This window comes from Phalaenopsis equestris, unplaced genomic scaffold (assembly GCF_001263595.1).
Source record: "Phalaenopsis equestris unplaced genomic scaffold, ASM126359v1 Scaffold000297, whole genome shotgun sequence".
NCBI classification, from domain to species: Eukaryota; Viridiplantae; Streptophyta; class Magnoliopsida; order Asparagales; family Orchidaceae; genus Phalaenopsis; species Phalaenopsis equestris.
The window spans coordinates 1,072,921-1,090,635 of record NW_018164739.1 but is presented as its reverse complement, the minus strand read 5'-3'; the positions used below and the strand labels follow the sequence as shown (position 1 = coordinate 1,090,635).

At 35.7% G+C, this 17,715-nt stretch overlaps 1 protein-coding gene across 3 annotated transcripts; it reads right to left on the bottom strand.

The window, feature by feature from the left end:
• Positions 1-3,674: 3,674 nt before the first annotated feature.
• On the bottom strand, positions 3,675-17,668 carry LOC110025261. Of its 3 annotated transcripts, XM_020725634.1 has the most exons (6): positions 17,317-17,668; positions 15,169-16,071; positions 14,537-14,737; positions 14,258-14,453; positions 4,792-5,020; positions 3,680-3,872 (listed from the first exon to the last, which is right to left on the bottom strand). In XM_020725634.1, exons 1-5 carry the CDS (start codon positions 17,437-17,439, stop codon positions 4,824-4,826), a joined length of 1,620 nt encoding a protein of 539 aa, XP_020581293.1. In that variant the 5' UTR covers positions 17,440-17,668; the 3' UTR covers positions 3,680-3,872; positions 4,792-4,823. The 3 variants fall into 3 exon arrangements, with proteins under 3 accessions (XP_020581294.1, XP_020581293.1, XP_020581292.1); XM_020725635.1 differs by lacking the exon at positions 4,792-5,020 and having other exon boundaries at positions 3,675-3,872; XM_020725633.1 differs by lacking the exon at positions 3,680-3,872 and having other exon boundaries at positions 4,514-5,020.
• Positions 17,669-17,715: the final 47 nt, after the last annotated feature.

Below are 17,715 nucleotides of genomic sequence, written 5' to 3'. Positions count from 1 at the left end.
AGCTGAGACTGTAAGCGTGATCCGTCAATTGAATCCCTCGACAGTGTGGGCCTACCGACCCAATAGAGCAGCCGGTCGTCGAGAGACTGCTTCAAACATGCTTCTTCGGCTTGTGCTTCGATTGCCCGACCATCGTCCTTAACCGTCTGATAGCTTTGAGATTTGTGCTAGCAGTTTTGGTATATACAATTTTGATTTATATAAATATGAAAACTTAGGTGTTCGATATATAAATGCATGAGAAATTTAAACTGTTTTATTTAAATACTTAAATTGCTTTTTTAACTCAATATGAATTAGTAAAGAAAATTAATTTTTGATGGTCGGCACTATGAAGTGTGGGATTTCCATACCAATTACTAAATTATGATTTATTGATATATCTAATATCTAATTATATATTTACTTTCATAATACCTTGTTTTAAAATCACATTATAATTTATGAATAAGAACATATTCTATTTTAAATTAATTAATACTAGTTGCAGCTTTAATATAATTCATAAATTTGTACACATGTCATAATTGTTCCTTCACATGACACCCTATTAATAAATGGACAAATTACTTGGCAGGTTTACATGCGTAGCACTCAATTCCTATATATTTACATATCTACCGCCTAAACTTCAATTTTTACATATATCTCATTTTATATAGCCCACTCAATTCTTATATATTTACATATCTAACACCCAACTTTGATCATGACACCCTATTAATAAATGGACAAAAATTATTTGGCAGGTTTACATGCATAGCACTCAATTCCTATATATTTACATATCTACCGCCTAAACTTCAATTTTTACATATATCTCATTTTATATAGCCCACTCAATTCTTATATATTTACATATCTAACACCCAACTTTGATATTTTACAAATATAATACAATATTGTCATAAAACCATGAATAAAAAGATGTATTTCATTTTTAAAACAATGATGATAATATATTTTTGATGCGATGTTATAGATTTGAGTGATATGCATGTAAATATGAATATTTAGGTGTTAGATATATAAATACATAAGAATTGGGTGGCATATACCTAAATGCCCTTTTTTTATGTATATACCGCCTAATTTTTTTGATTTTGCATATCTAACACTTAAAACTTTACTTTTTACATTTCTGTCACCTAATCTTTCATATCACATAACAAATATCATACTTTTTTTTTCACTTTTAAAAGTAAAATAGACCTTTCCATGCATTTATAAGTTAGTGTATGTACAAAAAAGAAAAGATGATTATGTGCTATATATCTAAATATATAGGTGTATGCCCAATTATATAGCCATATAGCCTAACAAGGCTTTTACCTTCATAAAAAGCTTTATGGGCCCCATAGATTCATATCCAAAGATCTAGATCTAGTTATTTTTGAATTTAGTCCATTTGTCGAAATAGTCGAACGGAACTAAGCACACCTGTCAAAGTCGCCGAACTTAGCCCACCTACTAATAAAACCACGAGGAAAGACGTTCATTGCGATAACATCTGTCAATTCTCCTAAATACAGGATCTTTATCAGGCAGTATGAACTTACAGATAATACGGGACCCTACGTCTTAAAAAGATTTAACAATAGGTGAAGACGAGCATTGCAGATAGATGAATTCAGCAAAAATAAATACAAAACTTGGAGTTAAATACAAATCTGACCGTTAGAAGAACATTCAGCTCTCGTTTGAAGAAGGAATAAAAAGGAGAGAAATCCCGCCATCACATATCTCTGCTTGCTCACAGCCTAACAAAGGAGAATGCTGATCTCTCCCTTCTCACATGACCTTCTAATGCCACATGGTTCCGCATTTATTTCTCTCTGGAGATTCATATTTTGTTTAGGGTTAAAAATTTAAAAAAAAAAAGAATCTTGACCAAATTGAGGTCCCAACAAATACAGTTGACTTACAAAATAGTCAACGTTTTTTTTTGCATCATGATGCCTTGAGTCTAGAAAATGACATCCACCCTGCATGTCAAAGTCAATTTAATGTAAATCGACAGTTGAAGACATAGAACAGAAGAGTTAGAAAGGATTAAAACTAGAGACATGCCATGTAATTGTTATGTATCTATAAATTTAATACCTCAATTTTGATATTTATATTTATAACACTTTTATTTGACCTTATGATGCGAGGGCTGCCCTAGTTGAACCATAAGTTGAATCGGCTGGAGAAGTGGACCAGTTCTGCAAGGGGTGCAAGGGGGCCAGCTGGCCCAAGCGACTGTGTATGTGTGTGAGACATGTATCCCAGCCTCTTGGTTGGCATCCATGGTATAAAATCCCTTTAGGTCGAGGGTTCGAATCCCCTCTGGCACAGTTGGCCTTAAGGAGGCGGTACACAAACTGTTAGGCACAATAGAGGTGGTTGGAGGCTTATATAATGCCTCTTGGTAGGCATCCACGGTATAAGACTCATTTAGATCGAGGGTTCAAATCCCCTCTGGCACAGTTGGCCTTAAGGAGACGGCAAATTGTTAGGCACATTAGAGGTGGTTGGAGACTCTTATAATATAGCCTTTATATATATATATATATATATATATATATGTGTGTGTGTGTGCGTGTATTTTATTTCTATAATGGTTCAGTTTTTGCTTCAGAAATTTATGTCATCAGCATCTTTTTCCTTCCTAGGGTTGAATCTGAAGGCAAGTGGTGTTTCAATTATATCATGCTCCGATTTGGTGTTTATCTTTATTAGTCTTCTTCCCCTCCCTCTTCTTGCTCAACCATCCTGTTTGCTGTCGCAAACCCTCCAACCTCCCTGTTTGTTGTCGCCAACCCTCCAACCTCCCCATCTGCTGCCTCAAACTCCTACATTCATGCGGCTACCACAACCCCCCTCTAGCCTTTCTACTGTTGTTGCAAACCCCACCCCCTCCAGCCTTATTGTTGTTGCAGCAACTTCCCGACCAGCAAAGCTACAAGTTGTTCTGCCACAGCCCACCATATTCGTCCTCATCCTAGTGTTTGTGTGGTTTTATTCATGTTTTCAAGAGTCTTGGTTGTAATCCCACTGCATTTCAGCAATAATACTTCCATTTCGTTCCAATTTGGGTTAACTCCAATATTATTGGCATCAGAGTTAGCCTAACCCTAATCCTATCCTAGGGTTTCCTAGCATCCACCATACCCAAACTATCTCCACTCAAATTTTTCTTTCTTAGTTCCCCCAAACCCTAACAATGCCACCAAGGAGACACATGTCAAAACCTACCTGAGAAAAAATACAACGAGAGATCTGTCAACTTTAGATGAGACTTGTTGAGATTGATGACGGGACCTAAGGAGAGAATATCCTCGACCGTGACATCATATTTAATATTTACTCTGACAACAACAAATTTTAATTTCGTTCCCCGCCTACCAATCAGGTCACATCCCTGTTGGTCTACTTGGCTTTCATGGTAATTTGGAATTCGTCATTAAGGCAAGTTACCCTCATTGATGGAGAAGAGTCCAGTCCTCCTTGGCAGATAGGTTTAACTCATACTTCGCTGCCAATACTCTGCTACTAGAACTCGACAGCCCGTAACCAACAGCTAATACTCAACTACTCATCAGCTTGGCAAGACAAATCAAGCAAAAAATATTTTAAAAAATCCTAATATAATTTGTATTAGGATGGACTTGAACAATATAAATGTATGAATATATATATTTATTATACATAAAAACATATTAAAATATTAGAGAAGGCATATCCTCCCACATGCCCCCCACTAAATCTGCCCTTAATTGGTGGCCTACCTTCTGGATATCTAACCAGTAACCACTTATGACTCAGAGGCCCAATAGAGTGCTACGAGATTGCTTCTGCCTGTATTTGACTTCCATCCTTTGTGAACCCTGTGAAAGAGTTCCCTTAAGAACAAGTTCATCAAAATAATAAATTGTTCACATCTTATATGCATATATATCTCTGGCATTATCTCTCGCTTTGTTCAGAGAACGAGCAAAAGAGATCAAATTCATGCCACATGAATAAATAATACTACTCTCAACCTTTGAACAGAGAAAGATATTCTAAGCGAAATGGTCCAACTGAACATCTATTTGAAAAATAATGCAAATTAAAAAAAAATAAATAAAGATTTGCATGCATACCATTCATTTCTTATGTATTTACGCATCTAATACCTAAACTTCAATTTTTGCATATGGACCATCTTCCCTATGCATGAAAAAGGTGTAATTCACTTTTTAAAAATTAAAATAGTGATATTTTTTTGGGTAGTATAAAGGTAAAATGTAAAATTCTGGTGTTATGTGTAAATACATGGGAAATGGGTGGGTATGTATGTAAATGCTCCTAAAAAAACGCCATATTTATAATAGATTAATCAGAAATCCATGCAAAAGCAATAAACATTAAAAATCTGCAATACAAAACAGACACTTTCTATTTCTACTATCGAGACATACTTTGCACAAACAAGGCAACAGTTGATAAAATAATCAGCACTTTCATCCATACAAAAAATTTTACTATTAGACAAATTAATCTTTCACTTACTAAACTTTACATCGATACACCTATTTACATAAAAACAAAGAATATGGAATGAGAATGGATAAGCAAAATCAACATTGATCCATGAAAGAGGAGAGTCGAGCATTCATTATCATGCGAAGGAGAAATTATTATGTCCTTCCATTTTTTTCTTACAAAGATGCATGCTCGCTACGTACTGCGTATTCCATACGCGAGTATACAATTGTACACTTACATTTTTCGCATGTATAAATGTGTATGCATAGTCCTCACCTAATAGTTTCTCCTCGTAGAACCAGTCTAACTTAACTGATTGATCGGCTTTCCAGTTTCTGGAACAAATTAGAAAGAGCATTGTAAAGAACTGCAGCAGCAGGAGGCCTCGGCAATGCGCCGAGAAGAATATCCGATGCATTAACTGTTGAAGATCCATAGAAGCGGCGATTTTCCGATGTTCTTGTGGTTAGTAAGCTGCCTTCTAACGAACAACCCAAAAATGCACCTGTATGGATGATAAAGGAACCTCACTACAGCTTCTACACAGTTAAGTTCCATTCTAACTCAAAATACTTCTTTCAGAAACAATGTTGCAACTGAACGCAGAATGTGATGAACGTAATCTTTGCAAATTATATTGAATAAATACTATTTATGTAAATTAGCAGCAATGTTAATTTTATTTGCTAACTTCATGGGTGTACTTTTTAAGCATTATTGTGCAAGTCCAAACTAAATTTATTATTCAACTCTTCGACTGTTCCTCTAATATTTAGCATTCATAGTTATATCACGCATACTTAACTTTGTTGTTTTTTGTCACGCTAAACTTGAATATCAATTCTACTCTGCTCGCTAAGAAGTAGATGAGCTGCGCAAACAAATTGTAATTTTATAAAATATGGGCTCATAAAATTTTATTTGGTTTGACTAGTACAGCAGAATAACATATAAAACTGATATATCCTATTATACAGATTGTATGAGTGTTTCTTTAGCTTCTTTATACATCATAAAATCAATGTGAGAGTAGTAAAATTAAATACTCCATAAGTACGTATGTATATATTTAGACGGAAGCTTGCAAAACTCAGAAGAATAGAAGTACAAGAATAATTTGTAAGCTGTAGCATGTAGGAAGATCGCAGCGGTAGAGAAATAATTAGCGACTTAGCATAGCACGAGATACAACAAATAACACAAATCAAAGAAAAAAAAGTGGAAAAAGACTCCATGATTTTTAAGTGGAAAACCCTGTAAAAGGAAAAAAAATCACTGAGTCTAACCTAATTGAAATAATTTACTATATGATTGTAAGTACATGGTCTCACTCTCCTCTTGAAATTGTGAACAATGTTGTTGTACAACGGTAGTTCAACAATGATAGTTATAACGGGCCGCAAAGGTCATATTGGATTGCTATGAGGGTAATAGTTCGTTATGAATGTTGTAGACAGTGATTGTAGTTTCAGTTAGTCATAGAAGCCGCAGTTGAAAGTTATGGTAGTACTTGGTCATGTAGGTCGTAGATGATTGCTTCAAGAGCGTTAGTTGGTCACAGAGACTGAAGTTGAGAGCTGCATGAGTCGTGGATCACGTAAGTCGTAGTTAGTCATATATGTCGTAATTGTGAGTTGTGATAATGTTCGTGGCCCACAGAGACTGAAATTAGAAGTTGCATGAGTTATGAGCCACATAGGCCGCATGTCGTAGTGGTGAGATGCAATAATGTCTATAGGTCATAGTAGTCGGAGTTGGGAGTTGTGTGAGCTGCGACCCATGTAGGGTGGTAGCCACATAGACCATACCGGTGAGCTATGATAGCATTACTTGGTCGCAGAAGTCGTAGCGTTGAGCTGTGAGGAGAGAACTCCAGTAGTTCGGAGCTCACTGTATATTGAATACCATGGTTGTAAGCAGCTATTGCGAGGAGTTATACCGTACTCGGGGTATGTCGTTACATTATTTTCAAGGTGCGTCATTACACCATTTTCAGGCTGTCATTACAACGCGTTCAATGTGTGTCATTGTATCGTATTCAGGGTGTGTTACACCATTTTCAGGGTGTTTCGATACACAGTCTTCGGGGTGTGTTGTTACACCATTGGGGCGTGCGTTACACTATTTTTGAAATGTGTCGTTGCACCATAGGATTCGTCGACGTCGTTGCACCATAAGATTCATCGACGTCGTTGCACCATAAGATTTGTCGACGCCGTTGTTGCACCATAAGATTGTCGTTGCACCATAAGATTTGTCGACGCCGTTGCACCATAGAATTCGTCGACGCCGGCGAGCAAGAGGTGGTTAATGGTGGTCAACGACGACTTGCAGTGGTCGATGGCGGTAGGCTAACGGTAGTTGATGATGGTTGACAGCTACAGAACCAAGAAATGTTTCTCAAATTTTTTATCCATAATAGCACTGGAATTCAACTCACTCCCGATCCAGCTCTAGCTCCCCGTCCCCGCTCATGAAGGGGGTGGGGCTCTATTCATAGAATCTAGGAGTGGTATCTCTTATAAATAAAACAGAAATCCGAACAACTCCATCAAATGGCCCAGAATGATTTATTTGATCAGACGACATTTTTAGAAACATTTAAGTATCTTAATAATGTCACAATTTAGTGATCTTTGGCTCGTTGGATTTGTCTCACCAACACACTCAATTTGATTATAAGCTTGTCGGACTTGAAATCCATTTAACATTCCAATTAGCCACCCAAAACTTCCAAAAGTGATTTAACGACTTGATCTGAGCTTAATTTGACTCGGATTTTGTCAATTTTGGTTTCATTGGGTTCGTCTCGCTGAGCTGGTCAATTTGACTATAGGTTTGCTTAAATCAAAGTTCTGAATCACTTTTAATTTGAGATTCAATATTTCTTGCTCAATAAATACTATGAGATGAGCTAATTGCCTTGAGATTCATGCCAAACAATAAAATTTGTTGATGACATCTGCATTCATGTAAAATGGCATGTAATTACCTTCTTTATTTGGACATATATCACATGTCATACTGGAATTAACAATGAAATAATGTAATAAATGCAACTTTATTTAAATAATTTGTTCATAAAAGAATTGTATTTCATGAAAGTTCTAACATGACTAACATGATACTGCACCCAACCCTAGCCTCTTATCATTATGACGTGAGTTCACCATAAACGGTAGAATGTAAAAAAAAAAGGTTTTAGAGGGTACACTAATGATCTATGAATCAAACTAAAGGTAGCACAGAATTGATTTCTGGTAGTAAATAGCTCTACTCTAATTTTCTCCTGTTCTTGCTGGGGACAACAAGTTCCGTAACTGATTTAGAGTTCTCAGAAAAGAAGCTAACTGCTGGTTTTTACCATTAGTTTGCTGCCGAAACAGCAATCGAAATGTTTTTTTTTTTTTTGGAAGATTTACATTCATACCGGTCTATTCCTATGTATTTACATATCTAACAACTAAACTTGATTTTTTACATACATACCATCTTACCTATTATGCAAGAAAAGGTGAATTTTACTTCTAAAAAATTAAAATGGTGGTATTTTTTTATGTAATATGTAAGATTTGGGTGGAATAAATGTAAAAAAGCAAAGTACATATGAATTGGGTGATTTTGAAGGCTTTGGATAGCGACAGAGAATAATTCGGGCACTTGTTTAGAACCAGCAGGGGAAAAATTGAGGTAGGACAGGGATTCGAGAAGATAGAAAGGATGTGAGAGAACTGGATTAAAATTTTAACTATTAATAGAAAATTATAGCAGAGATGAACCTTTTTTTCATTCCTAAAAAAATTCCACAAAAACAAAGCACCTTATTTATAAACAGCAAACTAAATAACTCCAAATTAAACGATAAATACATCAATTTTTTTCTAATAATTAAAATTCAAAAACAAATCTATACAAAATAAGTTAAAAATTCCAAACTCATGCCTATCACATTGTAATATGAACTTCTAGCCTCCGATCTTAATCACCAAGCCTTAAATTAATGATCATTACCATCACCGGCATCTCTAACTAAACAATTAAGCAATCTAAGATCAAGTAACGTAATCTTTTAATCCCTTCACAACTCGAGAGAACAGTTTCTTCTCAAGGACTTCTTTGAAATGAACAGTCAAATTGATTAATCCCTTCATGATCTGATCCCCATATATTGCGTCCCTCATTTAAGAGGATTTCCATATATTATGTCCATCATTTAAGAGGATTTTACTCTTGTGAAATTAAAGATTCATATAAAGCAAAGCTATCTATGCAACCTTCCAGGGGTAACATTTAGCTTTGCTATGTAACAAACCTTTCAAAAAGACTCTAGAAGATTTTAGAAACTTCTTTAGACAGCTTGAATTTAAAGATTTTCCTAGAACATGGAGCTTGGGAAACAATTCATCTTTAGAGCTTTCTAGATTATGATTCTGTCTTGTGGCCATATTAGCTCCTACAAATGTCCAAAGTTTTACCTTGTGTGTACCAAAATGTTTGATTTGATTCTATAATGATGTTGCCTATTTTGAGCTTGCTAAAACTGGCAAGAAATTGACAAATTCCTATTCATTTATTTCTTGAATTGCTACTCTTCCAGCTCCTTATTCAATAATGGAAACTTCCCACTAATGGAAATTCTTGCCTCCACTGGAGGAGTCAATCATGAAAACTAGATTTTCATACATCGGTACATTTAGCAACATTACATCAAAGATGAGCTCTATGTCTTGCATGATAGACCTTTTTCATGGCAATTATTGTCCTCCATGAAGAGGAACACAGCCCCGATCAATTTCTCCATCGACATGCCATGCCCTTCTCTAAGACAATTGTGCGTATACTTTCCCTTCTTTAGCAGTTGGGTAAGCCTAAACCAACATGAATTTCTAGCATGAAATGATAAGTCTAACCTGCTTTTATTGTTGTTATTATGCTTTGCCATTAACACGCCACAATCATTTTCAGCATAAATGTCTTGCCTTAAAATGACTTATCATTAAGGCGTGAACTATTAAAAATGACTTGGCCATTATAAGTGGAAATACCTCCAATTTCTTTTCATTGATGCAATCCTTGGTGATTACATTTCTACTGACAATAACAATCAATCTTAATATTTTTTCCCCTTTCTAACTAATCCAACCTGAAGTATAAGGATTGGGATGGCTAGTGATGTTTATAGTAGATTAGCAAAAACGAGATTATTTAGGCAACCAGTGTCGATGATGGTGATCACACCTCTATAATAGACCCATATTCCCAAGTTAAGCAATGACTCGTGTGTTTTTATTGGAGGATGGCATCACTGCCATATCTTTTCTTAATGCCATCAGAGATAAACAAGTTTGCATATCCACTAGACTTAGCATGGTGCTATGCATTACAATAATGGTTGTTTTTTTTTTCTTTCCATGCTTTACTCTTTTTTTTTTGTAAAATAGTTAGAAAGCAAATTCTAGCTTTTTTATTTAATCTGACAAACTGGTTGACAATGATCACAAAACTCCCTAGGAAATTAGTTTTTTGAGAAGAAAAGTCATCACTTATCCATTTTTCTATCTTTATACGAAGAAATAAGAAATTTTAAAATGTTTCTTGGATCTTTCCCTTCTACTTTAAATTTCTCATTTTGTGGCCATCGCATTAATACTAGCCTTTTTTTGAGATCTAAGAAAAAAAGCCACGTTCCTGAAAGACAAATCTAAAAACATCATTCATAAAAATTCGCACATCAGCAAGATTAACTCCCAATGATTGCACGTCTTCTAGATTTTATGGTTTAATTATGCATAATAATTTGAGCACTGTCTCAAGTTATGTCATTTATTTTACTGTTACTTGACATAACCAATTGAGTGGAACTTGCAACAAAACTGCCCCAAAGTTGTTACCTGATGACCATTTCCATTTTAAGTAAAAGTTCCATAAAGCTAAAACATGTTAGCAAAATGTAAGTTGGGCAAACACCTCTCTGTCAAGAGTATCCTACCCGTAAAAAGTAAAGTATCTCGCTAATGAGTCAATCCATGCGTCAATTTTGTTCCTAGTGGTCATCCGATCATAAGAGAGAACCATCATTTGGTCCCTACTGTAAAAATTATAATTTTTGATTTATCATAGAACATCTTCTCCCTAATTTTCACTATCATCTTCCAAATTGCTAGCTTTTACGTGAAGAACATTTATTGTTGGGAGTGGAATCAAAATGAACAGTGTAAGTAAGATCACTATGATTCCATGAGATGATGGAAAATTACAATTTGATCCATTCCATCATCATCGACATTTGTTATAATAATTTAGCCACTTTTCAACCAAGATTAGAAGACACCTCTTTCAACCATTGTTTATTACTTCTTTCTTGTCCTTTGTTGTGGATATAGTATGGGACTACATGGTAGAGTTCGATACCCTCTCTTTGTTTATACCATGCATCAAGAATGAGTGCTTTGATACCAACCAAATCCAATGTTAACGTCTTACTACTACAATGCGAGTTCACAAGCTAAAATAGACACGTAAGTGTTTAGATAATTCATTTGAAGGATCCTTAGCAATCAATAAATAAAAGGAAGATTAACATTCATACCACTCAATTCCTATGTTTTTACATATCTAACACCTAAATTTCAATTTTTATTACATAAATTTCAATTTTTACATACATGCCACATTCCCTAGGCATGAAAAGATGTATTTCACTTTTTAAAAGTTAAAATGGTGGTATTTTCTTATGAGATGAAAGATTTGGGTGGTGTAAAAGTAAAAAAATTAAAGTTTATCTGTTAGAAATGTAAAACTTGAATTATGGAGATCTACATTGGAGTCTAAAGGCCTTCGTTTGAGTAGAACTAAAACTGAATACATGGAATGTAGTAGTAGCTCTAGTGGTAGAGTTGTAACTATGAGTGATCAGATCATTAAAAGGTGTAAACACTTTAGATATCTCAGGTCTATCGTTCAAAGTGATGGTGATATAGATGGGGATGTTATTAGTGATTTCAAGTTTGTTGGTTGAAGTGGAGGAATGCATAAGGCCAATCGTGTGATAGAAAAGTACCGTTTAGATTGAAAGGAAAATTTTATAAGATAGTAGTGAGACCTGCAATGCTCTATGACGCAAAATGTTGGCTTTTAAAAAAGAAGCATGTCGGCCGTTTTATTGTCCAACCTTCGTGATTTGAAAAAGAGTGATGATTTTGTGCTTTTGAAAATAATTTAAATATAAATAAGTAGCTCTAGTAGCAAACAAAATTAGAGAGGGTCGTCTTAGATGTTGATAGGGCTAGAGTAGCTCCAGTAGCAAACAAAATTAGAGAGGGTCGTCTTAGATGGTTTGGTCACATTAAACGTCGATCATCTGATGATCCTGTTGTAAGAGTGGATGTTTTAGATTCGACTTATGTTAAGAAATGCAGAGATAGACCTAGAAAGACTAGGGCATAGGGCATTATTGTATAAAAATGATCTTAATTTATTAGATTAAATGAAAACATGACACTCAATAGGATGCAATGGAGAAAAAGGATTCATATAGTCGATCCCATTTAGTGGGATAAAGGCTTGTCGTTGTTGTTGTTGTCGTCGTCGTCGTCTTAGATATGTAAATATGTAAGAATTGTGTGGTATGTATGTAAATGCCTCTAAATAAAAATAAAGGTTTGGGGTAGACGTCAAATTGATATTGTACATGGCTTCTCTTTACTTTGCCTTGTTCTTGCCGTAGACATCAAAGTCCCAGCACTTATTTTGATTCAGCAGCTAATCTAAATCTGGACAGCAATCTAGGAATCTTCCTTAACTGGGCAGCAAGATAATCTCGCTGTATTTTATTCTGAACCAGAGTGACGATTTGCCATTTTCTACCTCTGCAGATTCAAAACAGTATCTGAAGACCTCCTGTATGCAGCGTCGGCAAGGCCAAATGCTAGCCAGTGGCATTCAGGTGCTGTAAGGCAGTGGAAATTGATTGTCTGGCTGTTGCAAGAGATAACAAGGCTACTGGAAGCAAACTTAGGTGACCTAGGTTACAGAGCCGACGGTTATAACAGCTAGGGGAGGCTAGTGGCTGTAAGAAGAGGAGAGAATAAACCAAAAGAGGACTTGGAAAAATTTTAATTTAATTTTATTGCAGCAATTTGGCCTATTTAAAGCAAATGCACAAGAAAAAAGTTTACTCAATCTTAAATAAATTCAGGGAAAAAACAGGAAATCTTGACCATAAATAACGCCCAAGATAACTTTAAATTAAGAGATAAGTATTGATAAATTTAGATTAAAACGAGTAAAGTGCCAAAATAATTTTTGACTATTTCCATGGGGTCATTTCAATCTCAAAATTTATAGAAGTGTCAAAATAGTCCTAAATTATTTTAAATTTGAGCTTTAATAATCCTCCATGAGGACTATTTCAGTCCCAATTTAACGGGTCCAGAGACTATTTTGGCACTTCTATAAACACTTGGATTAAGATTATCCCATGCAAATGGTCGTAGACAGTTTTGGCATTTTACTCGGTAAATTTATTGTAATCTAGAATTTAAAATTTAAGCACACAACAAGTTTAAAATTCAAAACTCATCCCCATTCCACTATAATCTAGATTTTGATCCAACTGCCCATCCTTCTTGCCCTCGAACATGATCATCAGACATTTATCAATATTAGACTCTTGATGATAACTTCTTTAATTTCAATTGTGTGATACGATAATAAATATCCCTAAAATCTCTATTAAAAAATAAAACAGTGCAAAATCATCAATTAATTCGACCTCCATACCCCTTCACTATTTGTCTTTAAATTGTAAGGCAAGTTGCTTCTTATAAACTTCTTTGAAGTGGACTATTGGATTGGGCAGCTTTTTCATGATCTGATCCCCAAATTAAAATCAATAAGTACTGACCTTCATGATCTTAATACTTCATGCAACTCAACATGGTATAAATGAAGAAGCATTTTTAGCATATTTCTCTACATAGAAAAGTGCAAGAAGCACAACCCAGAGAGGAAAAAAATAAGTTGTCAGCTCAACAACCACCAATTTTTTACGAAATGTAAGATTTGATACTATTAATTTGGGACTTGCATGGAAAACAAGTTGAGCACCTTAAAAAGCAAAAGATAGACAATGACTCCAAGCATACATTAAAACTATTAAATAAGGACTAACTACAACCGTAATTTAAAATGAAAATTCTCATGTCTGGCCTTAAGAAAATACAATCAATGTATATGAAATAGGAAATGCATGACTGTTGAACTAGCCTCAAGCTAAATACTCTATATTACGTGACAACTCATACCTCCTCCACCAATCATAACGCCGTCAAAATATTTAGGGGCATTCACATACTCATAATTCGCATGAATTTACATTTCTAACATCTCAACTTTTGATTTTTACATTTATATACCCAATCATTCATATCACATCAAATTTTCCATCATTTTGACTTTCAAAAAGTGATATATAGCAATGCATAGGCAAAATCGTTCGTATGCAAAATTCAAATTTTAGGTGTTAAATATGTAAATACGTAAGAATTGAGTGGTATGTATATAAATCTTCCAAATTTTTATCATTTTAAGTACTCTAAAGAAGCAATATACGACATCTAACACATCCACCGCTCACAATCATCTCTCTTTCAGAAAATCAAACTTATACTTCTTCTACAAAAAATGAATATTGCAGTTTTACCTTTAGTACTTCTACAAAAAATGAATATTGCAGTTTTACCTTTACTTCTGCTGTATGTGTAGCAGGCAGCAAATCCACTAGCCCCGGCATGCAGATCAGCCTCAGCTGCTCTCCCAACAATTCCAGCTGCTGCACTGATGCCAGCGCCTAATGAAAAATGAGCATTTCCACTGAAGTTCTTAACCGCATCTTTTGTTTTAAGAACAATTATAAAATCAGTTAACTCTCCACCAGCCTGTTGAAATGTAATTTTCATAAGCATGTAATTTAAATCCAATTCATAAGAGCTACGGTTCACTAGGCCGGTATGATTCTTGCCTGTGCTCCCCACCCAATGCCTAAGGTAGAAATAGCTGATGGCGGCGACCAAGATCCATCATCACGACGAGCAATTACTAAACCAGTCCCAACATTATATGTAATCATCATCCCAACCTTTGCAACAGTTAGTATGGCAAGGCCTTTTGCTTGTTTTAGAATAGCATCAGGAATGGACTTTTCTGGCTTCAAAGAACCAACCTGAAATAATATTTGGCTTTTAACATAAATTTCATCCTAAAACACTTGTTGAAATTTTAATAAAAGAACAAGGAGAAGCAGTTTGTATTCACAAGTAGAACAAATTATTTGGCTCTATCATTTTGAACTAAATTCAGCATAGGTTCAAAAGAAAAATTTTGAAAATTAAAGTAACGAAATTCTTGACCGAGTTAGTGATCTAATGAGCTCCAAATCCAATTTTTTAAGACCAACAGCTAGCAGGGAATAAAAAAAGCCCAACAGTGCCAGCCACTTAGATTCAATCCTTATAACAATAACTAGATCAAAACCTTAAGCTTATTGTTCAGCAAATGTCACTCCTTACAATTAGGCATATAAAAGCTTAGCAAAAACTAAAACTTTGCAACATAAAATTCTAAAAATACAATATATAACATGGAAATTATCACCTTATTGTAATCACGAACTGTATTAGCAGCCTTATAGATCTCATGCTCCATTGACTGACCCCATGGAAAGTTCAACCATGATCGTAACGTGCTGAGATCAGTCAGATCATGAGTTGGCAACTGTGATGCCCGGCTTACTTGATCCATAAGATAGGGCTGAACAAACTCTAGACGGACAGAGCAGACATCGCAGACCCGTTGTGGATCCCAAATCCGGAATTTAGATGGAAGCAAGCTCCTTCCTTTTGAACATTCATTACAGAATATCCCACCACAAAAACGGCAGTGATGTCTAGAACACATAATGGGATGAAATTTTACATTACAGAGCATACAATATGTCGCAGCACTGTCAGCTAGCCACCTAGGTGGCTCAGCATCAAGAATTTCCTTGGCATTTCCATAACTAGCCTCTGTAAGAGTATGAGCCATCTCACTCCAGGCATGGTCCAATAGTTCATTTGGGATCCAAGGCAATTTACTGCTCCGTAACTCACCCACAGAAAAAGAAGCCACCTTTCCTCGGGTGGCTAGAAGAATCTCTAACACAACATCCCACATAGTCATCTCCCTATATTCCCCGGCAAGCTGAGCCCAACTTATATCGCCATCAGGAAAATATGCCCCATTGGTCAAGAAACCTTGGCTGTATTCCTCATGATCGCTAGCTGACATGGGCGGTACGGAAACAGGAATCCAGACACCAGTATCTTCATTATATGGTGTATCATAGCAGAAATATCTACCTAACCTCCGCTTTTCGAGAGATTTGTTGGCATAGTTAAGGAATTCTGGAGGATGGTAATTTTGTTGCATAGAGGCACAATCAACCGAAGGAAGAAAGTTAGTATTTTCAACATTTTTAGCGCATGAATCCTCATCTTTTTTCTGCAACTGAGCACCCTGTATTTTGATTTCAAGTGGTTAACAGCGGATGAGGAAATTGAGAAAAATTCTAGAAATTATACCAAATATATATAAAGGCGGTACTAGCTCGATATTGAAGTTGCTCGAAGAGCATTTTTTGCCACAAAAAATAGTGCAGGACGCACAAATAGTCAAGTAAAGGGAAATACTGAAACCGATACATAATTAAATAAAACCAAAGCATAGTTTCTGATCACTAAGACCAAGCGATTGGAGATGGTTAATAGAGAAGAATAAAAATTTACAACAGCTACCGTGCAAATATGAAGCTCGCGCCAAAGAACACTGTAAAAGCTCTCGTTCCTGCGATTTCCGTGGTCCATAAAAAAAAGCAAATCAATAAGCACAGTAAGGGGGTGTTTGGCTGCATCATGGATTTTATTTAAGTAGGATTTACTAAATCCAGTTAAGCTAAATCCAAATTTTATGTTTGATATTATTTCCATTAAAACAACATAAATCTGCAATTTGTGTTTGACATTTGGTTCAGGATTTAACATTAGTATCGCCGACAAATATGGCTTCAACCAGTAGAGCAGGGGGAAATGCATGGGGACTTTCTAAATCGTTCCTACTCATCGGTTGATCTAAATGGATTGATCGTGGCACGCCTAAATACATCGGTTTGCAAAAACCAATTGGTTAAATATGCCTTCTTCTTCAACCATTCTTTTTCTAGTTTGGCCCTCAAGGGCAGTGTTCTCTCTGCAACTAAGCCAAAAGATTTTTGAGACATCAACCTTCAGTGAAGCGAATCTATACTCCAATTTCTTTCGAACTCACAATTAAGTTCCAGGAATAATAATTGAAATCACGAACTCATTTAAATGTGGGACGAAAATCTTTGCTCTGGTGAAAAAAGCAAAATTTTCACAGGTGGTCTTAAATTCTAACGAAAGGATGGCGCGACCAGACTTTACCTTCCTCGATGTTTATGGTAGGATCGGAGCAGATGGATGAGAAAGATGGGAGAATCGCTGGTCTCAGAACGCAGCGATCTCCTACTGGCATTCCTTGCTAGCTCTAATACGGACTGTATCATGAGGGTTCGTTGACGAAAGCAAAAATCCCTCTCTCAAATAAATTATAAACCCTAGGTGACAAATTCACTAATCTCTGCAGAGTTACAGTCTTACAGACCAATCAAATAGAAAAAAGCGAAAAAGCAAAGCCAATGAGAGATCAATGAAGTAAATCAATGACCTAGATATAAAGAAAAACCTTATTATCGTCATCGGGAACAGTAGAAATCCTAGAGACGTATTCCGCCATCGATGTTGGCGATTCCTTCAGATTCAAATCCAGAATTTCGATCACGGGGTATAGATTGTTCTTATCTGCCATTAGAATACCGATCTCGAAGATAAAATCGGGTGCAGAGGGGATGGACGCTTTTCTCCTCAAAGAAATTTTTGTAGACGCTTAGAAAACCTGTAAGAAATTGATTAACTTGTTCAGCTCGAACAAGGCAAGCAGGACAGCATCGGTGCCGGTTTTGCTCACGCAAGGAGGTTCGGGACTTCTTGCCGAGCCTGTTACAAATGCGAGAAGAATTTTGGTACTTCGGGTGTTATAACCGAAACCGCTATTGCTAAATTATTTATAGTTTCCATATATATA